We start from the raw sequence: 11,341 nt of genomic DNA on the forward strand, positions 1-11,341 counted from the left end.
ATGAAAAACTGAATGGATGTGGATTAAACTTTAAGTAATACTGAAGAAGTCAGGGGACCACATCCTACGGGAAAGAGTTGATTACTATTTCTTGATCCCCGGACTGAGAAATATATTTTAGTTTTAAATTAAAGGGATTTCTTTTAAACTTGCTTGCTCTGCACACAGTAGGTATTCAATAAATGTTGACTGATGCTTTAATGTTACATAACCCCCCCCCCCCTCCACAGACACACACGGGCAGACACATTCTCTAGGTTGTTTCAAAGCCAGAATTGGCCTGAAGATCTGACCTGCTGATCAATTTGGGTTCTTCGAAACCCAAAGGGGTTTGGGTATTTTGGGATGTGTTTACAAGAGGAAGCCCAGAGATAAGAAAGAGCCTACAAAGACTTCTTAGGAGAGCAGTTTTCTGGAAGCTGCTCCATTCCTGTAATCAACAAATTTCTAAGGAGTTGCATGCCTGGCCATTGTTCTTGGGGTAGATGTGCTCTAACCAGGACCCCTTCACAAAGCAGAAGTGATCATGTCCTGGAGGAACGTACAAGCTGCCAGCTACTGCTCAGTGGTCTTTTGTTCAAACTGGGCAGGCACTGTAGTCAGAACTAGAACAAAGGAGCTGAGGAAAATAAGCTAAGAGGAGAATAAGACAAAATAACCGATAGAAGGAGACTTGCAATGTATCCTTGAATTCAAATCCTGCCTCAGACACCTAGTAGTTATGTGACTCTCAGAAGGTTACTCAACATCTCAGAACTTGTTTCCTCAACTGCAAAATAATGGAGCTGAACTCAATGGCCTCTAAGTTATCATTGAACTCAAAATCTATGGAGGTGGCACAGTGGATAGACTGTTGGATCTTGAGTCAGGAAGATTTGAAGTCAAATTTTGCCTCAGATATATATTAGCTCTGTGAATAGCAATTGTTTTTGGTTCTGACCAGAAACTTTGAGTATCTTTTCTTCCCAGAATGATATTATTGTGATGGTAAATTAGGTCATCCTTTGTCTCAATTCTCATCAAAATCTTGCTATTAAAAGGGCATTGTCTCAGATAAACTGGGATCTGGAAAAGACCTTAATTTAGAAAAGCTAAAGTAACCACTAAATCCCAAGCCATTTTGTCTTACCACTGGACTTTGATGACTGTGGAAGAGAGAGTGAGGTTGATGACTGGGTAGCTCTCCCTCTCTTAAATCCAATTCATGGGTAAGTCAAAATATCACCCTCTTGATGTCATTGTTACTCTTTGAGAATGAAGGATGAACAATAATGACCCTGGGCAAGTCATTTAACATCTACCTGTCTCATTTTCCTCATTTGCAAAATGAGGAAAATAGTACCTTGCTTCCAGAGTTGTGATAAGAAATATGCTGACTTCATAAATATTCTTCCTCCCCCAAATCCCTGAGGATGTATTGAGCTTTTCTTCTTAAAAGGGGGTTGGCTTTCATATCTTATGGTAAACATCATTTCATATACTGCCAACTTGCACTTCAGAATGGTTATTTCTTACAGTTAGTGGTGAGGTTACTTTCACTATACACCATCCATAACCAAGGCAAGTCACAAAAACAAACTCTTTAGTAGCAAACGATTGTTGCTAGTATCTTCCCTGCCCCCAATCTTCTTTCTATGTATTCATTTCTACCAATCAAGAAATATTTAGTAAGCCCCTCCCACGGCACTGAGCTAGGTTTTGGGCATACAAAGACAAAAAAAAGAAAAGAAACAGTCCTTTTCTTCAAGAAACTTACATTCCACTGGGAGAGATAACACACACACACATAGCTAAGGATAAAAAAAAGAAATGCATAAATATAAGATGTTTGATAAGGGTTAGTAGGAGCAACAGATGGTGATCAGGGAAGTCCTTATGTAGAAACTGGTACCTGAGTTGAGCTTGGAAGGAAATTAGGGATTCTAAGAGGAAGAGGAGTGAGGAGGGAAGATATTACTGGTATAGGAAGGACATCCTTGTGCAAAAAGCACAAGGGTTGGGAGGTGTCAGTTTGATTAGATTGCAGAATACAGGAAGGGAAATATCACATAAGAAAGCTGGAAATGCAGGTTGGGGTCTGATTGTGAAAGGATTTAACACTAAATATTTTAAGTGTCTAATGTTGCCATTCTTTCCCATCACTGTTCATATTATCCCTGGCATGGTCTCACATAGCATCAGACTTGGGTTTGAGTAGGGCCCTATTTACTTGGTCTTGCCCAAATCCTTTTCCGTAGCTGTAGGCAGTTAGGTGGAATAGCAGACAGAGCCTAGGGTGCGCACATGGTCAGGAAGACTTGAGTCTTCAATCTGAATTAAAATTCATCTCAATTACTTACTAGCTATGTGATCCTGGGTAAGTCACTTAACCTCTGTTTGCCTCAGTTTCCTGGACTATAAAATGAGGACAAGAATAGCACCTACCCAGCAGGATTTAAATGAAATAATAATTGGTAAGAGCGCAACACAGTGCCTGATACATAGTAGGCAGTATATAAATGTTAGATATTATTATCATAAAAATAACCTTTTCTGTCCTGTATCCCATTACCTCTGCACCCTGCTCTCTGATGTAGGACATCATGTTCTAATTAGGCAAACTAATGTTGGCAAAGATGGCAAACAAAAAAATCAAATCTTTTTCTTCATAACCCAGAACAGGGTCTTCTCTTGGAGGTCTTTTCTTAGGCCCACATAAAAATGATTTAAAATTTAAGATGACATGAAATCCTCAACTTGGTAAGCCCAATACACATGGATATTTTTCTGTTCTCTGTCTCTTTTCCTGCTGTTTCTTTCATTAGCCAGATATTATTGCATTCTACCCCAGGTATCTAAGGAATGCATCTAACTGTAGGAACTCTAAGTTGGGCAGCAAGTCAGAGGGGGAGGCATTTTGCACCGGAGGGGTCTATAAGTAGTGGTTCTAAAATGATTACAAGAAGCATCATGGAATAGTGAATAGAACAGAGTTAATAGGGAACCTCAGGGTTGGGTTCGAGTCCTGTCTCTGATACATATTTGGTGCACACCTTTGGAAAAATCATGCTCTAGGCAACTAAGTTTCAATGAAGATACCAATTTACATTGGTAGAGGAAGTTTTCACAATCAAAATTCTCTTTGCCAATGCCAGTGAAATTTGTGGGTCCAAGTCCTATCCTTATTTCAAATCATACCACGTGGGAGATTGCCAACTCAGATAGCACAAGTAGGACTGACTCAACTGATAACACAGGGAGGAAAAGTAGCCAGTACCATCAAGATAGGATATATCCATGAGAGCAAAAATAGTGGGCAGACTGCCCTCACTTGGAGCTGAGATGGAACAATCCTGCTTGAGAAAAAGCATTTGTACCTAGTAATAAACCCTGCAAAAAGGATTACAGTCCCAAACTAAAGGCCAACCCTTTCATGAGAATGTTTGGTGTCACTTTTATTATCTACAGTTATTACTTCTTAACACAAGAATGAACTTCAGTGGGGGATGGGGGAGGAGTATCAGATTTGAGATCTTCTTGGTAGAAAGGCAGTTTCTACTGTGGAAAAGCACCGTGGATAGAGTGATGCTCCTGGAGTCATGAAGACCTGAGTTCAAATTCAGTCACACTTACTAGTGTGGCACTGAGCAAGTCACTTAACCTCAGTTTCCTCAACTATAAAATGGGGATAATAACAGCACTGACCTTGCAGGATTGTTGTGAGGCTCCAATGAGATATTTGTAAAAAATTTATCACAGTGCCCGGCATGTAGTAGAAGCTATAGGAATGCTTATTCCCTCCCCCAAATGGAACTCCCAATGCAGATTGGTTCCTGTAATTTACAGCTTTAGAGAGTTGCCTCTCTAATGGGGACTTGCCCAGAATTAAATAGCCAATGTGTGTGATTGATGGGACTTGAGTCTGGGTATTCCTGATTTGGAGGCCAGTTCTCTATTCACTACACCATATTCCCTCAATATTTGTATTTTGTTTGACTTAATATGAATGAGAGATTTTAAATATTTATGATCAAGGTAACTATTGGTCTTGTAAAAACCTTCCTCCCTGCCAGTCTCAGGATCACAGAGAATCCCAGACTTGGAAGCCAGGAGTGAGATATAAAACAATCACCTCATCCATTCTCCTTTGAGTCATTCAGGGCTGTACTCTGATGACCCAGTGTTGAAAGTAACTGAGGATTTCATTCCTAAATTTGGCTTCCTATGGTCCACATGATGGTGCCTCATGACGTGCACTGGGAGACTCATTGCACAGTCTAATAAATAGTCCCTGTAAGTTGAATTATCTCACTGTAGCCTTGTCTCTCATCCAAACAGAAGCATCACAACATGGAGACTACCTAACATCAAGCATCCAAAGCAAAACAAAATGATTCACTGCTTCCAAAACAAGCACACAAAATGCAAATCATTTCAAAAAATAGAACTAAAGCCAAACTCAACATGAAACGCCAAGAGAAAGAGTGAGGGATAACGAATGGATGTGGACACCGAGTTCATCATAGGAATAAATAAATAGGATCTTTTCCCCTCCTTTTCCTTCTAACAAATAGGCTTGAAACATTGAGAAATGGGCACTGGTCTGCTATGAGGAAAGAGGATTGGATCTCTTTTCCTTCACACTAAGGGGAAGGAAAGAAGGAATGCTTTAAGCATTTATTAAGCACCTACTATGTATTAAGTGCTTTACAAATATCTCACTTGACCCTCACAACAACCCTGGGAGGTAGGTGTTGCTATTATCCCCACTTTACAATTGAGAAAACTGAGACTGAGACGTTAAGTGACTTGTCCAGTATCACAATTAGTAAGTGTCTAAGGCTGGATTCAAACTCCAGGCCCTATATTCTATCCATTGCTCTCAGCAGCTGCCTCTAGGCAGCACTCCGTATGTGAGAGAAGCACATTTAGCCCAAATCGATATCTTGACTTGTGTTATCTCAGAGAATCAAGAAGAATTTGGCAAAAAACAGATACTGTATTGAAACATAATTCAAGAAATTGGTTCCCATGTGGGATTCTTGCTGGGCTAGAGGTGTATCAGCTATAATTGAAGATCAGGCAGAAATCTAGACATTGCCAGGTAAAGATGATTTAGAAACAAATATACTGGGGGTAGAGGAAACCCATGGAACATGAGTGATGATGAATTGACTCCCCACGCCCTTCACTTTCAAGGCTATGCATACTTAGAACTAATGGATTTCAGGATGATGAAGCAATCCCTTAGTCCCCATGACTGGATATAGGGGAAGAGGAGCTTCATCAAAGAGAATTCAGCACTAAATCAAGAAGAACCACCTACTCATAGACTTAAAAGAGAGAGATGACTTCTACTTTTGCTTTCTTCTTCCTATCTTCTGAATGTGTGGTTTGTAATTCTCTCTGGAGCTTCCTGTCCTTGAGAAAAAGGTACCTCTCTTAAACCCCCCAATAGCAATGGCAACTGCTTGCATTTGACATTGAACACATGTGCAGGCTAGGTAGACACAAGGCTGAATATCAAGGCTCTGGATGTCTCTTCTGCCTTGTATTTCCTTTCCTCATTATAGGTAAGAGGATGGGTTCAAACCCTGAAAGGATTTGTACAAAGACATGAACCTTAAGGGAGTTTTTCAGAGAATGCAGGGTTGAAGGTGAAGGTGAAATGACTATTCAGTTGTACACATTTCTATTTTACGTGTTGACTTCCCAGAAGAGTATAACTGGAGTTATGGGTTACTGTTTCACATTTTAAGTGTCAATACATGTCTCCATGGTTCTGTCCTGGGGTTGGGGCATGATGAGCCAGAAACAATAAGAAAGAATTTGGCCTCTCTTTTGATGAGATTAACTTCTCCCAAGACTGAATCTGGTCTGCATGTGAGCTCAGAGATGGGGCACTTTAGTGGGAGCGAGCCCCAGTCTGCTCAGCCATCAGCAGGTCTGTTACATAAACATTTGAATTAATTAACACTTGAAAGACCAGGCACATCAATTGACACATGAATTTTATTATAATTTTTCTTTGAAAATAATCATTTTCTATCTATCTTTTTTCTTTGTCCTATGGATTAAAAAAAAATGCACTGTGTCAACTGACATAGCTCGATCCTTCAAGGTATTCTTAAATTCCAGTCCTTTTATTAAGGAAAAAGGAAAAGCTTCAAGGTGCTCCCCACTGGGAGCAACTCCACTGTTGGTACCTCACTCACCACTCAAGGGCTTGTCGGACAGCACATCTACGGCCACACTGCTCAGCTGAGGCCTGTTTAACAACTCCATGTCCAGCCTCATTCCCAGCTTGTCTCAGGATTTGGAGTACCTATTCACAAAGTGGGGGAGAGGAGGCCACATTTCATAACCTCAGGCCTGATATGAATCTAAGCATTAGAGCAGGTGAACAATATCAATAGTGGACATTTATAGAATGTTCTAAAATCTGGATAGTATACTCTATCTCATTTGAACACCACAACAACCTTGTGAGGTAAAACCTCCAGGTATTATTATTTCCATTTTAAAAATTAGGAAACTGAGGATAAGAAGAGGTTAAGTCAATTACCAATAGTCACACAGCTAAGTGTTAGAAGTGAGATTCAAGGTCAGGTCTTTCTGACTCTAAGGCTATCACTCCAGCTGTGAGGGTAGGGTTTCTTAAACCTTGTTTAGGTCATGGGCCCCTTTGATGGCAGTCTAGTGAAGCCTATGAACCCCTTCTATGAATCATGCTTTTAAATACAAAAATAAAATATACAGGATTATAAAGCAAACCAATTCTACTGAAATACAGTTATATATACACACTTATACATATACACACATGATATGTGCACATATATAAATGTATATATAGATAGCTATGTTAACATAATTACTTCATATATACTACATTGTATATATATTTTATATTATATATATAATATATGCACATGTACACCTATATGATATAAATTCATGGATTTCAGTTTATGGGCCACTGCATTAAGCTTTATTGCCTTACCAAATTGCAATGAAAAGACCAATAGAGCTAGTCTCACATATGGGACAAAGTAGAGGGTTACTTACTGGGTATAATTTCAGGAATTTGGGAAGCCCCCTGCCCCACTACCTTCACTATTTATTTACTGATACTTTACTTTACTGGGAGAGGAAACAAATTGTTTAATTTGCACTCAGGTCTAAGTGACTGACATGTTTTCTGAGGATAGATTTTTGTAGGGGCAGATGATGATAGATGAAAAAGTTTTGGGTACTGAGAATGGTGGGGGTGGGGTGGGGAGTAGGAAAAAGGTCATAAAAGTCAAGCTTCATTTACTTCATAGCTTCACCTAGTGTTGGCCTTGCAGAGCAGATGTGATACATATACTTTATAAATGGGGTGAGGAAGAGAAGGTTGGCCCCCAGTGTTGAGCAGTTCTAAGCTCTTCCACTTAGGCCAGGGTCACTGCCACATAGAATTTTAATTCAGTTCAATTCAACAAACTTTTATCAAGCACTATTGTGTGCAGAGCAACTTCTGTCTTAGACATCTTATCATGTGTCCTATTACCACCTACATACCTTCTGCTTTTCTACCTTTCTCTGGGAAACATCAAATCGATGCCACCAGGTTTCTGGAATGGGCATGATAATTAACTGACCTATGGCACCACTCACCAACTCTATTCCCCAGGTCCAAAGTCATTATCACCATTTATTTTTATCCTCCCATCATTACAAGAATATAAGATCCTTGAGGGCATGGACTGTATTTTGTATCTGTATCCTAAGTACTCAGCATAGTGTTTGATACATAGTGGTACTTAATAAAGGCTTGTTCATTAATGGAGTCTCTGCCATAGTTTAACTTGCAGCCTAGTAGGGTGGACTCAGATTAAAATATGTTGCTTCCCACAAGGCACAGTAACAGCTAACAACACTTCATAGACAATATCTAAATTGCATGGGCAGAAGGACCTTTGTTTCAGACATAGCAGTTCACTCCTTTCCTTTTTCATGTGGGACTAAATGTTAGTCACTTGCTCTTTATGTAGGCAGAAAAATTCAGTTTCTCAAGGACAGAAAATTACCAGGAATAGGAAGGGGGCTTCCATTACACATGAGCAGCACTCTGGGTGCCTGGTGCCATGGGTGAGCTAAGGGGGAGCATTTATTTTCCCCTGGGTTTGGGAGATGGTTAGAGGACGGGGTTGTCTGTAAAACTCAGTTGTCATAAATTCAGTGAATATATCTTAAACAATCTCAGGAGTTCTTGGGAGTTTTTGGCAGTCTTATGACTGGTTAGGTGGATAAGACAGGCAGAGAGAAGAGAGACTGCTGAAGCATATGATAATGGGGATGGGGAGCATGTAGGCGCCCTTCTTGGCTGAGTGATCAGAGTGGTGTATCCATATTGTGGGTTATGTAACTTCATTGCCCAACATCCCCCAGAGAGGGAACTCCCTACTTTCGTGCCATAAAACAGACACGCTTTGGAAATAAAATTGCTTGTCCTCATCAGTGGCAGTGATCCATAAAGAGAGGAAGAAGTGGGTGGGGTGGACTCAGAGTTGGGTTAATTAGAATTTACGGTCATCCTATACAATCTTAATGAATTATTTCGGGTCTTGGGTGGCAACAGAATAAAGAGGTGCATTGACAAGCTGCAACATATTCCAGCCACCAGGATAGTGAGGGGACTTAGACCATGTTACATTCAACTCAATTCAACAACAAGCATATATTGATATGAGGATCATTTGGAAGAGCTAGAGATGTTGAGACTGAAGACAAGAAGGCTCAGATGGGTCCTGGTAGCTGTTGTGAAAAAAAAAAAAAACAATTGAACAGTATTCTAAGTGCTGTCACCTGGAAGAGGAATCTGGTTGTTTCTCTTTGGTCCCAGAGGGCAAAATTAGCAGAAAATGTATAGAAACTTCAAAGAAACAGACTTAGGTTTAATGTAAGGAAAAACTTCCTAAGAATTAGAGTGTCAAAAAGTAGATTAGAATGCCTTAGAAAATATCAGATTCCCCTTCATTGGAATGATTTAAGCATAGGTTGAATGATGACTTGTCTGGGATATTGTAGAGTAGAATTTCTGTTCAGGTACACATTGAACTAGATTGCCTCTAATATCCTTTTCATCTCTAAGATTGCTATTCTTTCTGAGTGTTGTCCCAGGTTTTGGTTGGGGACCTATAGCAATTTTCTCTACTTCTGTTAAACTTGAACGTGACTCAGAAAGCATTTTTCCTGATTTGTTCCCCACAGCCTCACCTGCTCCACCCCAGTTGGGGCTTGGGGAAGAATTTACTAGCTTCTTGGCTAGTGGTTTGCAGATATCATGAGTACAAAAGTTTCTAAATGGAAATTTCCTTTCTCGGCCTGCCCACATGATGCAAGCCTGCCTGGAGTAGATGGCAAAAGGTGAGGGAAATCTCTGTGCAAATGAGGCTGGTGATTGACGCCTAATAGCACAGGGATAAAAATTGAATTGTTGCTCATGGGATAGAGAAGGAAGAGGACACCTGCTAACCTTCCCATGTGAATGAGTTCTGATCCATGAAGAGCTAATTATTGTTTGTGTCTTGTAGGAGACAGTCCATTTTCTTGTAAGACCATAGAGTGGGAGGAGTTAAAGAAACCAAATTGTTATTTGACCACAGCTACTTCTGCCTTTGTCTTCCACGTGAAGGCAATTTGTCCTCTCATTTTAGCAAGATCAGAGAGGAATCTGAATGAGACAAAACTCTTCAGGGATTCAGAGGATGCTTTCCTTGCTCTTCCTCCCTCTGCTCCTTCCTGTACACATGCCCGTGCTGTGAGTAACTGCTGCATTCCACACATGAAGGCCAACATTGCTGACAGCCTTGTAACAAATCATCAGCCCAATGCACACAGAGGGATGCTGAGGAGGTCTGGGGGGGTTCAGAAGAAGAGCTCAGCTTTAACGCTTCAGAAAAAGGGGTCACAAAGACAGAACAACCACAGAGATGCCAAATAAGATCCGAATTGGAGAGAAGCCAATTGCACTCATTGCCTTGCCCATTCCTGCAGAGTTTAGCATCTGTTGGGAATGACACCAGTGTAGACAAAAATTCCCAACCATCTGATTCCACTGCAGTATCTCTGTCACCCCAACCCCCAATGCCTTCCTGCTCTGGCACAGTGTATATGTTCCAAACTTAATGGCAACTTAAGGGGGAAAGTTCTCTCCAGGATTACCTGCTATCTGGCAGGCAGGTGGCCCCAGGCAGGCAAGGGAAGGTCAGCCTACTAAAAGGGTGCAAAAACATTGGTGATGAGATGGAGGCATATGGGCTAGGTCTGAACGAACCAAAGGTTCCTTCCCTAATCCCAGTAGAAAGTCAAGTAACTGCAGTTTAGCCTTCACCTCAGAGGCCAATAACTCCTCCAAAATCACTGCAGCAAATTCGGCTGCTCCTGAAGTCTAAGTGCGGGGGAACCTTGGGGCGGCAGTAGCAACAGCAGCAGCTGCTGCCAACTGATCCACCCCACACGGTCCCACGCATTGCACTGCAGACTTGGGTCTCCGTCAATGGAGCACATTTTACATTCCTAGCCCTAGCCACGGCCACCTGCTCCCAGGGGACCCGAGGAAGACATGGCTCACGCCACAGTGGACCAGGTCTCTGAATGAGGTACAGCATCTCCTCACTGGAGACTCCCTAAATCGCGGACGGCTTGAGGATGTCCATCTCTCGGAACTCTTCCCTCCTCCCTCCGCCCCCTTCCCCCTCCCCAGGGCAGTGGGATACATGCATTACCTTCCACTTTGGTTAGAGTAAGGACCGGACTGTTGCAAGCGCTGAGTGGGGCTACCCTGGCTGAGTGTTTCTTCATGATGAGCCCGTCTGCCTGCAGGAGCTCTTCAGCTGATTGCCTACATCCTGGAGCCGGCTGCAGCAGGAGTCCCTCTCCTTTCCCTATTTTCAACACAACCACTCCTTCTTATAGAAGTGTGTGAGTGTGGGGGCTTCTTTCGTGTTTCGTGTTTCTATCTCCTCTTTCCCTCTCTCTCTCTCTCTCTCTCTCTCTCTCTCTCTCTCTCTCTCTCTCCTCTCTCCTCTCTTCTCTCTCTCTCTCTTTCTCTTTCTCTCTCTCCTTCCCTCCCTCCCTCTCCCTTTCTTTCTCTCCCCTCCTCCTTTTCCTCCTCTTCCTCCTCCTGGTCCTCCTCTCCTCCTCGTCCTCCTCTCCTCTCTCCTCTTTCCTCTCTCTTCTCTCTCGTCCCTCTGCTGCCTGTTTTGGATACCCTGACTGATCTCGCTGCAGCAACAGCACAGCAGCTCCTCCTTGGGCTCTCACACACGTACACAATCTCTCTCTCTCTCTCTCTCTCTCTCTCTCTCTCTCTCTC

At 41.9% G+C, this 11,341-nt stretch overlaps 1 protein-coding gene across 9 annotated transcripts in view; it reads right to left on the reverse strand.

Moving 5' to 3' along the window:
- The window catches only part of SLC35F3 (solute carrier family 35 member F3), a 543,673-nt gene that overhangs the window by 139,623 nt on the left and 392,709 nt on the right, over nt 1–11,341 (reverse strand). The window contains exons 1-2 of one of the 9 annotated variants that reach the window (XM_069064855.1): nt 10,752–11,050; nt 6,195–6,304 (exon numbers count right to left, since the gene is read on the reverse strand). The exons of 7 other annotated variants lie outside the window; for them this stretch is intronic. In XM_069064855.1, coding sequence (XP_068920956.1) covers nt 6,195–6,276 — 82 coding nt within the window. In that variant the 5' untranslated portion in view covers nt 6,277–6,304; nt 10,752–11,050. Of the gene's footprint in view, nt 1–6,194; nt 6,305–10,751; nt 11,051–11,341 lie in introns of those variants that run through there. One more of the 9 variants, XM_069064856.1, reaches the window with a different exon arrangement.

The sequence above is a fragment of the Petaurus breviceps genome, unplaced genomic scaffold (genome assembly GCF_028583685.1).
Source record: "Petaurus breviceps papuanus isolate PSGF00001 unplaced genomic scaffold, PetGlider_PUasm1.0 90650, whole genome shotgun sequence".
In the NCBI taxonomy this organism is placed as follows: Eukaryota; Metazoa; Chordata; class Mammalia; order Diprotodontia; family Petauridae; genus Petaurus; species Petaurus breviceps.